The sequence below is a fragment of the Polypterus senegalus genome, chromosome 15 (assembly GCF_016835505.1).
Source record: "Polypterus senegalus isolate Bchr_013 chromosome 15, ASM1683550v1, whole genome shotgun sequence".
Classification (NCBI taxonomy): domain Eukaryota; kingdom Metazoa; phylum Chordata; class Cladistia; order Polypteriformes; family Polypteridae; genus Polypterus; species Polypterus senegalus.
Window position 1 is genome coordinate 39,352,366 of NC_053168.1, and position 15,538 is coordinate 39,367,903.

Here is a 15,538-nt window from a genome sequence, read left to right on the forward strand (position 1 = left end):
AGTGAGAAAATGTAGATGCTTCACTTGAAATATCCAATGAACAATATATGGTAAAACATTGAGAGTGCAACAAAAGCCTCAAGCGCAAGCTACTGCTGTATACAGAAGCCCCAGATGAAGGCAGGTATTTAAAGTCAAGGCACTAGAAAAAGATAATTAGCAGTTTGCTGTGCAGCACAATGGCATTATCTGTACACTAAACTGGTGGTCCTCAACGTTCAGTCCTCAGGACCCCCTGTGGCTGCAGGTTTTCATCCCAGTCCGCTTCTTCTTTTATTTGGACTCCTACCTTAATTAAATGAACCATTATTTCCCAGTCTCTATGTTTTTTACAATCCACCGGAAATTACAAACTGGTTATACTATATTTTTAAAGAATGAAGCAGGACTTTATATGTGATAAATGGATAAGTATTCATTATCGTTTCTTTTCAATATACGGCTCAAAAAATTAAGGGGACACTTAAATCATGTCAGATGTTAATGAATGAAATATACTGGAAATATACGAATGAAAAATAATGGAGAATTTTTACTGAATAATACTGTGTACTTTGTTGAGGACAAAATGATGTAGCAATTGTCAATGGAAACCAAAATCATCAGCCCATTAAGGGCTGCATTTACGTCATACTGCAAATCAAAGTGAAAAACTGTCATGTCTGTCACAAGTGCTCAATGTAAAGCTGCTCTCATCCGGAAAGAGAACGGGTTGCCAATGATGGAGCTTCCAATTGTGTATTCTCTTGCAAATGACAATCAAGCTGTATGGTGATGGGCTGTGAGCACAGGTGCCACTAGAAGATGCTAGACCCTCATGCTACCCTCATGGAGTCTGTTCCTCACAGTTTGGTCACAAACATGCACACCAGTATCCACCTGGAGAAATTTTGTAGGGCTCTGGCAGTGCTCCTCCTGTTCCTCCTCGCACAAAGGAGCAGATGCTGCTCCTGCTGAAGGGTTGATGCCCTTCTACAGCCCTGTCCTTGTGTAACAGCCTCTCTCCTGGTATCTCCTCCATGCTTTTGTGACTGCACATATGGATGCGCCACCCTGGAGAAGCTGGACTACCTGTGCAACCTGAATCCACTGCAGGTACCGCCTCATGGTACCAGTAGTGACAAGGACACTAGCAAAATTCTAAATTAGAGAAGAATCAGTCAGGAAGGATAAGGAGAGAGCAATTGTCTGTGGCCACCACCTGCAAAGCCATTCCCATTTTAGGGGGGTGTCTTGCTGTTGCCTCGCCAGTGCACCTGTTGTCACTTTCATTTGCATCAAAGCAGGTGAAGTTGATTCACAATCGCTTATGCTTCCTAACTGGACAGATTGATATCACTGAAGCATCATTGAATTGGTGTAATGATTAAGAGTTCCTTTAATTTTTTTGAGCAGTGTATGTCATGAACATGTCTCAGCTAATTAAACAGTGGGATCAATTAAAGGTGACAATGACGGATTGATTGGAACAAAAACCTTCAGCCACAGGGGTTCCTCAGGACTGAACGTTGAGAAGCACTGCACTAAAGAATGTAACAAATGTTAGGACATTGTATTCAACGCAAACTTCTATTCATTACCAGTTTCTTATATGACTTTTGAGGTATAATTTGAAACTAAAAACAAACGTTCTGCCACTGTCTCTTCAGAATTTGCATGTTCTTCCTCGTTCAGATGTCTTTTTTTCCCTTCAGGTTTCCTGATTTCCCCTCACATCTTTATGGGTTGTTGTGGGTGTGTCCATGAGTGTGTCTGGAATGGACTAGCAATGGCTCCATCTTAGGGGTGGCCTTGTGCTTAATGCTGCCGGGATAGGACGCTAGCCTGCTTAACTAGATTAGATGAGACTTTAATTAGATGGACTGATGGATGGATAACATTGTATATAATAAAACAAGTAAAAGACTGAAGGGATCCACTTAGCTAAAATAAATACTGCTAAATTCTGTAACAAGAAGCCACAAGTCTGTTTTATTAGATGATGCAACACATTACACTTATTCTATTAAGCGAAAAGCCTCCCAGTGAGCTCTTCTCTGCATCATTGGGATGCAATATTGTTAAATGACTGGTTAGGAGTTTAATGGGGCACTATGATAGACAATATTATTTACACACGCATCCAGAAATTAACAGCAGGCGATGCAGACAGGCAACACAGACAGGCACCCTCCTCCAGTCCTCGTTTCTAACAATTGCTTTGACAGTTTCTCCCATTTCCCTGTCCATACTCTGTCTGTCTTATTAGATTAGATTGATGAGTGAAGTTCAGTTAAAATGAGTGACCATATAAGGGAAAAATCTGCTTCACAAGTGCAGATAAAAACTTTGCCTCATTTGTTTTCAAGAGAAAATCTTGCCTTTAACTTTGAGCAAAAGAAAATAAGCTGCAGAAACGAAAGACAAAGAGGCATGTGTGGCTACCACTTAAGAATGCTGGAGCCAGACATTTATTAATATGCCCTTAATTAGGTTTGCCTTTTGGCTCGAGTAAACTTATGTTGTACGCTTTGGCTTTGAGGAATATTTGATTTAACAGTCAATGTATCAGGTTGGCTACTATGCTGATAATATTTCATTTTTAGACATAACTTTGATTTAATACAGAGCAACAGCAGCATTTATTCTTTACATGACTATAAGGCTGTCATCTTCTGTTACTATATTTGAGCAAGTTAACCAGACAAGGCAACCTTGTATTAATTGTCCATCCCAGGAATAAAGTGAAATCAAAGAAAGTTGCGTGCTTCTGTATCTAATAAATAGGCAAGAAAGTTTATCTGTCCCAATGTTTTGTCACAACACAATCACCAAGTGAGAGGAAGTGTAAACATCCAAAAGCTACAGTTTTGGTGATTATTAAAAAAGTGTAAATGTATGAACATGATTTGAAAATTAAAGAAAACCCTAAAACAGTAAATTCGAATTTAATTCTGAAAAAAAATTGTATATGAAGTTTTGTGAGAAATGTGGCAACACTGTCATGTCATCCACACGTGATCGAGACTACTGTTCTAACCAGAGTTGGAAAGGGAGAGGACATTCTCAACCTACATATACTTATGATTTCCCGTGAACTCCCTTTAGGAATTCAAACAACTTCAATTTCCAGTACATCTTACATTTGTGATGTCTATAAATAAAGTGCAAGGACAATCGCTTAAAGTTACTGGAGTTCAACTCAAAGAACCATACTGTTTGCATGGCAAGCTATGTCGCCTGTTCCAGAGTAGGATCAGCAAAGAATTTATACATTCTTGTTCCTAATGGCAAAAGGAAAAATGTCATGTATCATAAGGCAGTCATAATCCGTTATTCGTTAATAATGGGAGTTTGACTTTTGAACAACAGGCGAATAATAAATTACTGTATATACTCGCTTATAAGTCGGGTCTTGAAACCCGAAAAATCAATCATAAAATCAGACCCCGACTTATATGGCTGTTTAATAATGTGATTCTTAAATTATTATTTTTTTTTTAACATCTTCTTGCTTCCTCCAATCTCGCACCAAAAAAACACCAAACAGTGCAAACGTTGCTTCGAATAGTTCGGTTATTACCGTGTGGTCATGTAGGCACAATAAATAGAAAAAAAAAGGCAGTGTGCTCCATGGTTACTCTCTCAAGTGGACGTTAGCAGATCATAATCTCTTGGGCCAATTCCACATTCAACTTATATGACTGACATTATAAAATACCAGAAAGTATACGGTAAAATCAAGCCCCAATTTAACTTAAACGCGAGTATATATGGTAATTTCCAAATAATAAATGGAAACTGTTTCACTTTTTTCCAACCTGAGTGACAGCTAGGCATCCCTGCTAGATTTCTTAAAAACACAAAAAAGAACTTAGCGAGGCCTGCGTGTTACTTTGGTTGGCTCATCCACTTGCCCACCTTTCTGGCATTACCAAAGCAGTTATTCTTCATAGCTCTTTATCTCTCTCATGATCCTGATATAGGTTTGTGCTCTAAATTCTCCTTCCAAATCTAGACTTGTTCTGCATCTGCCACAAGGTGTGGTGGCTTTAAACCAACTCCTGAGGTTACTTCCAGGGAGACCTCTGGGGTTGCCCTTCTTTGGTTAAAATGACTCTGGGATTTACACCTTATGGTGTAGATTCTCTGTAGATGCAATTCTTTTAAACAGCACCTAGCATTCAAACTAGTAATAGTGCTGCAGAAATACAAATCAATAGAGATATCATTGGTTATGGCTCACTTAAGTCCTGGAGATTTTTAATTGACCAGGTTAGGTCACTAATATGTCCAGTCCGTGGCAACCTACAATAAGGTGTAACCTGATCTTAACTGTAGTGCTTTCAGAAGTTTTGCAATTTTTAACAAGATTCAAATGTAACTGTTATTTTGGAGACTTTAATTTGTTACTTTACTATAATACTGTTTGTCCATTAACACCAGGAACCACCTTCGAAAATAAGCAACAGATACTTGCACACTTACCCACATGTGATGATAATGACCCTGTTAGCTCTTTTTATACTTTGTTTTTATTTTGTATGTATTTTATTGACTTCTGTATAACACCCACTTCTTACATCTTCTTGTTACTGACCTGAATCCTTTGTTATTACAGATGAAAATTTCCAAGGAGCTTTTAGCACTGTTATTAGCAGAAAGTGCTTGTGCTTCAGTTGCCATCTATTGCCCTTCTCAGACTGTTTTCCTCAAAGAGTAATCAATGCACAAAACTCAATTGATTTAACCAATTGAAGTTTATAACCAATGGCAAAAGCCACAATGCTACGACAATAGTCTTGTGGTCTTCGTGATAACGTTGGCTGAAACCGATAAGTGCCCATGTTGTCACCTCAGCTCCAGTATAGTTATTCTTATCAGAGTGGGTTCAACATATGGAGCAAGAGATAGGAAAGCCATAACATTTCAGAATTGGTTGTTGAAACCTTTTGGAGGAAAAGGGACTAAAAAATTGTTCCGTCTTATTCCATGACAAAAAAGGCCATAATATCAGGGAATCATCCTGTCCCTCTTCCTGTTTACCCTCTACACAACCGACTTCATCCAAAATACCAGTGTTTGCCATCTACTGCATAAGCTGCATTAATAATGGAGATGAGTCAGAGTACAGGAAGGTTGTGGAGGACTTTGTCTTGTGGTACAGGGACAACAAACTGTAACTCAATATCATCAAGACAAAAGAACTGGTGATGGACTTCCAGCATGCCAAGCAGCCTCTGAGACCAGTCACCATTCAGGGGGAGGATATGGAAGTACCTGGGGGTTCACATGAACAACAAACTGGACTGATCTGACAACACAGTGGCTCTGTTTAAGAAGGGCCAGTGCAGACTCCACTTGCTAAGGAGACATGGGTCTTTTGATGCGTGCAGCAGGATGCTAATGGAAATGTTCTACCAGTCCATAGTAGCTAGTGTGATGTTGCTGTCTCCTGGGGAAGCAACCTAAGCACAAAGTAAGCACAATATCTGAAGAAATTTAGCAGAAAAGCCTGTGTCATCACAGGGTGAACCCTGGACATACTGGGAGCTGTTGTGGACAAGGGAATGGTGGTAAACTTGGATGCCATCATGAAAAATCCCTTCCATCTCCTCCAGGAGGCGCTTACTTGGAGCACTTTTAGCAACAGCCTCATTCCACCACAGTGTGATATGAAGCATCTCTGGAGGTCTTTTCTGCCCACTGCTATCAGGCAATTCAATGCTTGCACCTGATGTACTTGCTATATTTATTTTTTATTGATTGATTGGCTGTATTATTTGTCCTGTGAGTCTGTATCCTTGCTTTTTATGTTTCTCCTGCTGTTCCATCTGAATTTCCACTTGGGATTAAAAAGGTTGATCTAATCTAATATTTTGTAGTTACAATTTTAGTTACATTACTTTTACTTTTATTGTTTATATACATTGCCAGTAATGCTACTAATGCAATAATTCAATCATGTCAGTCATCTGCTGTTTGATATTGTACATTTAACAGTTATATTTATTTTATTTACTTTAAAATCTTTCTTCTTTGCATTAGTCATTACACAAATTCGACAAGTAAAGCAAATTTTTAATGAATGGATAGAATAAAATAATACATTTTTCTAAATACATTTTTTATGACATTAACATAAAGTAATATCTTTGCAATGTTTTATATGTGTTATTTATCTTCATTTAACTTTTCAATAATACCACATTTATTTAACACATATATTCTAAATTTAAGAATTGTAGGGCCCCCAGTTAAACTTGTTTGCAAGTTTCCAGTTTTTTTCTACTTCCCCATCAAGCACATCACTACAATCAACTTTAAAATCAAATCGCTTTCAGGGTGTAATTTATAAAGTATTTCCTTTAAAAGAAATTTCTCCGTCTTGCGGATTTATGGATTTTAACTTTCCTGTGCAGAAGCAGTGCATTCTGACAAACATTTATAAGAATATGAGGGAGAACATCGATGGTCGCCTTTAATGCTCTAAAGCTGATAGTTTGTCAGTCACGTCTGCACGTTTTGCAATCGAATAATGTGATTTTATACTAAATGCAGATTATTTACTGTCCTTTGCAACATCAAGTGTAAGGAAGTCCATAAAATACATTTTAAATTATATTTTCACTTTATCTAAAAGAAATCTAAATTACTTGCTCCACATGTTTAAGTATTTTAATTAAATATGTAATCTTTATTTAATTTAACCAGTAAAAGTTGAAGTTGGCATGTTGTAAAGAAATATCGTAAGAGGTATATTAAAGTATTCAGTTCATTATACTTTGATGAAAGATAAGCTTTGAAAGTTCTTTTTTTTTTGCATTTGCCATACTGTCTGTCATTTGTCCTTTGTGAATTATTTTCTAGCTTATATATATATATATATATATATATATATATGTGTATATATATATATATATATATATGTATATATATATATAACATGTTGTTATAGCTCTCTCTATGAAAGCTGTGATATAAAAGATACCAAACACTTCCAGTATTTAAAAAAAACAGGAACATGAGATTTCATTCTTTCTTTTTCTGACTCCAGTTCTTCCAGTACAAGAATACAGGGATATAAAAAGTAATAGATTTTTTTCTTCTGTGCCATAAATAAACAAAGCTGCTGAACTAATGGTAACCTCACTTGCAAAGCGTTCCCTTTGTCACCAGAAAAGAAAGTAAAGAGAGCCGGCCGGCGTACTTACTTGCAGGAGATGGAGTGCTGTACCCACTGGCTGGCGCTTGGCTGTGAAGTCTGTGGAGAGGCAAATGAAGTCCACTGATTACTGAAGGGTATAGGAAAGGATAAGCACCTGCCCGGTACCGATTCATTTGACTCTCCATGGGAACGTGACAGGACTGACTCCTGCCTGTCATTTTCATTCCTCTATGGGCCAGTCATGACATGGCATCGGGCCACTAAATTATGCCAGCATATAATAGTTCTGAAGTGCAACAAATAACAATCCAGGCTGCGCATTGGCAAGAAAAGCAATCATCCATTCATTCATCCTCTGCTTTGCTCCTTTCAGGCTGGCTTTTGCTTCAGCTCATACCCATTTTGTGGAAAAGGAAGCATCAGTAGTTCATTAACAGAGCGGCTTGAATGTATTTCTTCTTCTTTCTAATTCATCCTGTGTTGCCTGAAAAAAAAGAGATTGAAAGTCATTTAACTTTATTGGATATAATATGCAATTTACGCTTTTAAGCATGTAATTAAAAGCAAAACACTATATTTTTGTCAGGCATCTATCTGTTTATTCGTATTTAAGACATAATTATTGCATCCTGCTCAAGATGAACTTCTGCTGAAAAAAGGGGGACGGTGTTACCAATGAAGTGGGAAATAAAGTTTAATAATGACAGGTTTTATGAAAGCAGAGTTAACTGGTATATTTTGAACAAATACATCCATGAGTGTATACTCGATGAATGCTTATGAAATGATAACATAATATAATTTGGTGTTATTACAAATAAACCTGAAATACTTCTATATTAAAAAGGTTATGCGAAAAGAAGCATTTTGCATTAATTCAAAGCGTATATATGTACAATATATATTTTATAAATCTGAATGTGTGTTTGAATGTGTGTTGCTACAGTGTGCAACTCCACCTTGTTGAGTCTGTCTCAGGTGGCACTGTGGTGCAGTGGTAGTGCTACCTTCTCATAATAAGGACACTGAGATTCATGTCCTGGGTGCTCCTTCCTTCACGTTATCATCAGGAAACTGGGCACTGTGCTTCCATCCAAATGGCCCAAAGATAAACAGGTTAGGTGAACTGCCGTTGCTAAATTGGCCCTTGCTTGTATGCATGTGTTCACCCTGTGATAGACTAGCACCATGTTCAGGTTTTGTACCCAACTTATGCACAATGATTGCTTGGATAGGCTTCAACTACTCCAAGACCTTGGCCTTAAAATTGGTTAAAAAAATGGACAAATCTGGAAATGATCTCCGTTTTTTACAGGGGAAGACCATAGGCTATGTTTCATTCCATAATTTAGTCTGTGCCTCTATCCCAGGCAGCAATTAGGGACCCCACTTGCACTGTTTGGTGTACAAATTCACCATATCATTCACCAAATTCATTCATTCAAGGATTCCTCATTTGTAAAGGGAAACGCAATAGGCATTATTTTCTAACAAAAGTTAGCTGATTTTAGCAGTTATACATATGATTTAGATAAATATATATCAACATGTATAGTTTTATTACAAAAAAGACAAAGCAGGGCTGGAGAAAGTTCAGAGAAGAGTGACTAGGATGACTCTGGGGCTAGAAGGAGGGATTGAAAGAGATAAACCTTTTTAGTTTAAGTAAGTGGAAATTATGAGGAGACATGATTGACATGATTAAAATTATAAGTATTTGTATGGTGGATCCCAATAGTAACTTTAAGATAATTCTGCAACAAGAACATGGGGACATGATTAGCAACTTGTTAAGAGAAGATTTTCGTGCAAATGTTAGAAAGTTTTTCTTCATGCATATGACCATAGACATATGGAACAAATTATTAAGTAGTGTAGTGGAGAGCAAAACTTTAAGGACCATCTAACCTCGACATAATGTTATTTAAGACAATCTAGATGAAAATGACATGGAAAAAGATGATCCGCTCTGGCAACCTCTAATGGGAGAAGCCGAAAAAAGTAGAAGAAGAAGGACAATCTAGATGAAAAAGATGGACCAGCTTGTTGGGGTAAATGGCCTGGTTTCATCACAGTTTTTCTGTTTTCTTGTTCTAAAATATGCCTTAAGGGATGGCATGAGGGTGATGTGTGTAGTACTGTTGCCCCACAACTCTGTTGAATTCAGTTATAACCCAATCAACCCCTCTAGTTTGTATGTTCGGTCAAAGAAGGTTTCTTTTTGGACATTTTAGGTTTCTTGCCTCATTTCAAAGACGTGTAAGTTAGGTTAACGAGTGGCTTAAAATTGTCCCAGTCTGAGTGAATGTGTGTGTCTATGAATGTGTTTTCTATGAGACTTATGATGGTTCCTACCTTCCACCCAATGCTGCTTCGATAAAAAAAATTAATGAATAATGGATAGATGAATACCATCATATATCTCATTTCATTTTGAGAATTTTTGTTACCCACGTTTCACAATAGTTGGCAGGAAAATCCATATCTAATAGGTTATAAGTAAGTAAGAGTCTGAAATAAAAGCAAAGAAGTTAATTGTAGTTACATCAGCACCGAGATGCATTAAGGACCTGTCACGCTCCAAAGATCAATTGAGCTATACAGAATTTTCTCAAAAAATGGCAAAAAAATTAGAAGCTCCATTGAAAAATTAATTTTCATATTTCCTAAAAAATGAAAGAAATAGTTTTTAAATATGTGAGTGGAATGTTTTAGTCCTAAACTATTTTTGTGAACAGAATGCAAAATGTCATAACTATTTGTCTTTTCTCAAAATAAAATATATATTTTTTCTGCCCTCAGATCACTTCTCATAATAAGATGCCCATCATATATATATATATATATATATATATATATATATATATATATATATATATATATATATATATATATATATATATATATATATTGTGAAAGATAGGGGCGCTGTCGTCCCCTTGAACCCTCGGATCAGACACAAGATAAAAGTCCAAATATTTTCTTTATTCAAACTATACAGTGCACAAAACAGCCTCCATTCCACAATACTCATACAATAATCCACAATAATAATAATAATCAATAAATCCTCCACTCTCCCAGACGCGTTGCCACCCTTCCTCCCAGCTCAGCCCAGCTCTCGGATCTCCCACAGTCCTTTATATAGCCCGTGACCCGGAAGTGCTTCTGAACCCTCAGTCCATGTGACTTCCTAGCACTTCCGGGTCAGATCAAAACTCCTCTTCATCCCAGAAGTACGTCATTTCCTCTGTCGCTTTGACTAAGATGTACTTCCGGGTTATAGAGCACATAACAGTCCCTGGGCCTCCCTGCAGCGTCCTCTGGTGGCTCCCAGGGTATCCAGCAGGGCTGTAAAGGAAAACTCCAATGTCCATGATTGCCTGCTGGCATTCGGGCACCTCCATGCTGCAGGGAGGGCTCCATCTGGCAACCTGGGGTATATAGGGCGGCACAGTGGCGCAGTGGGTAGCGCTGCTGCCTCGCAGTTAGGAGACCCAGGTTCGCTTCCTGGGTCCTCCCTGCTTGGAGTTTGCATGTTCTCCGGGTGCTCCGGTTTCCTCCCACAGTCCAGAGACATGCAGGGTAGGTGCATTGGCGATCCTAGTGTGTGCTTGGTGTGTGGGTGGGTGCAACACCCTGAAGTTCATGATTACACAATTTCCCTAATATGAAAAAGGACCAACAACACTGCAGAAAATACTAATCAAAGCTTAAACAAGATGGCAAGATCAAATAGTTAATGACAGTATCTGACTTTGAGTCACCAAGTGAATGATACACACTTAATCACGTCGAGAAATTATTCACTGGTGTTGGCTTTGTCAGCTACAAATACCAACTGCAACTCACAGTAACAAAATAAAAGCTGGCTGCATGCAGTAGCATGCATCTGAAATGTACAATCATTTAGAAAAAATAGTTTGCAAATTACCATTCAGAGCTCAGAATATTGAGGTAAGGATTGCTGGTGACTAATTTTGGATTTATTTTGACTCTTGTATTTGGCAACTAATTTAACAGCTGGCTCCGTGCTCTGATGGCTCTTCTGGCTCCTTCATAAGAACGACCTTTCTTTAGGTCTCTGCCACTCAAAAAAATGTAAAAAAATAGTGTGTGGAATTCTTCCAATCAGCTCATGCTGTCACAACGCAAGTACAGAAAAAATAGGTACTGTACATAGAAATAGAAATATATATATATATATATATATATATAGAAATACATTTTCAAATATTATTCCTTACTTAATACTTTAGTCTCTCATTCTTTTCAGTTATTAAACAATAAGATGCAGCAACACCTCCATCTATCCATTTTCTTAATAACAATTTTCGTACTCAAGGGGAGCCAAGCCTGTTCTTAACATTGATGATTTTGGTCATTTAATGAACTAAACTGTTTGAATCACTTCATTGAGATAGAACATGCATTACTTTGCAATGCTAACTCATGGTACATTCAGAGCACCCACTTCTATATAGGGTCGATGTCCTTGATCAACCTTCTCTGTACAGCTTGCCCTGCACCTCCTCACCAGTCAAGCTCTTTTCCTTCACATCTTCTTTAACTTTATCCATCCACCTCTGTTTTAAACTCCTTCACTTTCTCTTCCCGTCTACTTCCATTCCCATCACTCTTTTGCCCACATCTCCATTGACTCTCCTCATCATATGTCCATACCACTTCAACCTGCTTTCCTATACCTTCTTATGTATCTCTCCCACTTTTGTTGTACCTCTGATTACTTTATTTTTTATTCTGTCCTCTTTTGTAACTCCACACATCCTTCTCCATCTCATACCACTGTCTGAAAAACCTTACCCTTATCCTTCACCTTTATTCTTCGATCACAGAGTACTCCTGATACCTTCTTCCAATTGTTCCATCCATAGTGCATTCTATGGGTTATCTCTGCATCTGTTGTTTCATCTTCGGCTACCACTTATACTAGATTTTTATTTTTCTTTATCTAAAAGCAAGTAACATATTCCACACAGTCAAGTGAAGCTTAACAAAACTAAATTTAACCCATGAGAAAGAGAAGAAGGCCAATAGCCAGAGTAAAACTATTGAAGAGAGAAAGGAGTATTTTCCCCAAATATAAATGCTTATTCTAAAATATTATTGATTAGGTCATGCAAGGTTTTCTCTAAAATTTCAAATAATATATAACATCAGTTACCCACTGACTTAGAAGAAGGGGTTTAGGATTCTTCCAGTTTAGCAAGATAAGTCTATGTGGTAGTAGTGAAGTAAAGGCAATTACAGCTTGTTTGTCCTTCTCCACTTTAAGTCCATCTGGGAGTACACGAAACACAGCTGTTAATGGGTTAGGATGGACTGTGACACCAAGGCTGTCTGATAGGCATTTAAAAAGTTTTGTCCAGAATGATGTTAATTTGGTACACGCCCAAAACATGTGGCCCAGTGAGGACAGAGCTCGACTGCAACATTCGCAGGATGGATCTTGCCATGGAAACATTTTGGAGAATTTTAAACAATAGCAATGTGCATGATAAAAAATTTTATGTTGAACAATTGTATGCTTTGCACATATGGAGCTCAAGTGAATTCTGTGCGTGGCTGCCTTCCACTCCATTTCTGAAATGCTGAGTAAGACATCCTTTTCCCACTGTATTTGGTTCTTTGAAAGGAAGGGGCTTTAAAATGTTTTTTTATATTATAGAAATGATGTCTGAGTCCCCAAGACTAATCAATATCTCTTCTGGAATAGAAATCCTCACAAATCCTCTGTGCAGCTTTGTTCATAATGACCCTCAGTTTTGTTTGAATTCTCTGCTTTGCTATGACCTCTAGGGCGTCCTGTAACTGAGTTTACCCTTTTATTTAGCTTTTTGATTTTTGGGCCTCTCTTGAAGTTGTATTACAGCCCAATACACCCACTCCCTGTGTAGTGATCAGATATAGAGGCTCTTTGGTGCGGTGAAAGTCAATAAGCAGTTCCTTGGTTTTGCTGATGTTAAGATGCAAACAATTCTCACTGCACCAAGTTCCCCACCTGACTCCTATACTCCTGTCTCATCCCCTTTATCAATGCCCCCCATAAGGACAGGATCATCTGAGAATTTCTGCAAGTGACATGACCTGGTGTTATATATTTATAGTCTCAGAAGAACAGAGTGAAGAGAAAAGGGGACAGGACTGTTCCTTGTGGTGCACCAGTGTTTCTCTCATTTGTATCAGAAGCACAGATGTCTTGGCTCTATCTATCTATCTATCTATCTATCTATCTATCTATCTATCTATCTATACATACCTTGGCTCTGTATAGCACATGAAGTCCTGGCTGTGTGTAGAACTTGGAGATTTCAGAGGGTGAAGTGTGCAGATCTTTGGGAATTGTGAGTGAGTGTAGCATAGAGAAACCAGAGTTTGAAATGAATAAACATATCACATTTGGATAGGGTTATCTGTTAAAGACAGACATTGAGAACTTTTCAGTGTGGGATTAAAAAAGTCAGTCTTAGTATTTTGTAAGCTTTGTGAAACATTAATGAAAAAATTCTTTAAAGAACAGTTACTGCTCATATCTGACTATTTGATTTCCTCATGAGTTACACATTCTGGCTTTTACTACAATACAGTATCTGGTGTTACAGGGTATGACATTTTTAGGATTGCTTAATAGTCTAGTGTTGGTCACACAATGTACTTCAGAGTCACCTAAGTTGTGGCAGATTAAAAATGTAAATCCTTAACCAGCCCTTTAACTATAAAAAGTAGGTCAAGTAGATTTTATTTTAGAATCTTCCTCATTCAACATGTTAGTAAGTTAGTTTTTGTCAAATGAGCACAACTAATACCTTGCAATGCAGATGCACATATTGAACAAAATCACATACAGATTAGAAAAGGGAGCAGGGGCACACAGAAGTAACCTTTTGAAAATAATGAGCTTATCATATCATTCTCAATCCCACTGAAGCCCATTCAGGGTCAAGGAAAGCCAGAATTTACGGTGGCAGCTTGCAAGTAAGTCACTAATGTTAAAAAAGTGGCACCTTGATATGGATCAGAAAACCTAACCACCTCTCCATGCCTTTCCTTTTATAGGAGGAATGGTAACTGAGACATCACATGCCACTCAAACAAGCGCCACACGCACTGAAATAGCATCATGGTGGTGAGTGAGATGGGAGAGGTGGCTCCCAGAATGAAACAAGGGCACTTATTAAAATACTTACACTAAGCTAACAAGAACATAAACCCAACCCATCAGGCAGCGCTTAGGAGAAAAATGCAAAAGTACAACACCTGCCTACTTATCACAAGTAAACCAAGAGCAAATCATTATTTTTATTGCTGTATTGAGGTGATCGTCATCAGCACACATTCACACATTAAATGAAATATAATTTCATGTTAGTTACAGCCTGCCCACAACTTTCAGTTTAGTAAATCATGAGGACTTCTGCACATCTTCATCTGCACATTTTTCATTTATTGCCTATTCAAGAAATCTGCATCTGTGGTATCAGCCTGGGTGCTACATAAAACAAAAACCACTACAACAGTTAAATCAGTGGGAATAAAAGAAAGATGAGATTGGATATGTCACCCTGAATGACATGGTTGTCTTAAAATCCCATAGAAAACTGAAAAACCATCAAAAACCAAACATAATATGTGATAGCATTCTTAAAGCCACTTCAACCAATTCAAAGCTGCAGGGGAGCTGGAACAGATCCTGGTAACATGATATGCCAAGGCAGGAACCAGCCATGCCTGCTCACCACACAGGACAAATTTAGAACTACCACACACTTGTTTAAAGATGTGGGAGGAAAACCTATGTGGATGCAGGGACTGAGTACACACTCCACACCTACAGTGACTTGAACCCAGAACACTTGATCTTTAAGGCAACAGCACTGACCACTGTGCCACACTGGGGGAAAAAAAAGACAGAGAAGAAAATCAACCAACAATATATATACAAAATCAGAATGGAATGGTTAATACAGTGTATCCGTATAAATTACAACTTGGAACAATGGAAGATTTTACAATGTAATATAACCATACTGTACCAAAAATATAGAATCACAGTATACATTTATTATTAACAAAAAAAAAATGTAGAATAAAATGAACTGGAAATCAAACAACTTAAATAATATTTAATTTGAAAGTAAACTCACTGCGTCAAATGAAATGAACAAGCTGCACAGACAGATTGGTGCAGGTTTGGCTTAATGCGTCTGTGCTCATCAGCCTTTACAGATCTAGGTGTGTGTGTGGTGTGTGTGTGTGTGTGTGTGTGTGGTGTGTGTGTGTGTGTGTGTGTGGTGTGTGTGTGTGTGTATTTATGTGTTTTTTTTTCTATTTATCATTCAGCATTTGCTTTGGTAGAGCAAACAGGTTGTC

General features: G+C 37.8%; 1 protein-coding gene across 3 annotated transcripts in view; it reads right to left on the reverse strand.

Annotated features, from left to right (window-relative positions):
• The window catches only part of LOC120516124 (retinoic acid receptor beta-like), an 878,498-nt gene that overhangs the window by 461,707 nt on the left and 401,253 nt on the right, over positions 1-15,538 (reverse strand). For all 3 annotated transcript variants that reach the window (XM_039737583.1, XM_039737584.1, XM_039737581.1), the window contains exon 3: positions 7,194-7,631. In XM_039737583.1, coding sequence (XP_039593517.1) covers positions 7,194-7,371 — 178 coding nt within the window. In that variant the 5' untranslated portion in view covers positions 7,372-7,631. The remainder of the gene's footprint in view (positions 1-7,193; positions 7,632-15,538) is intronic.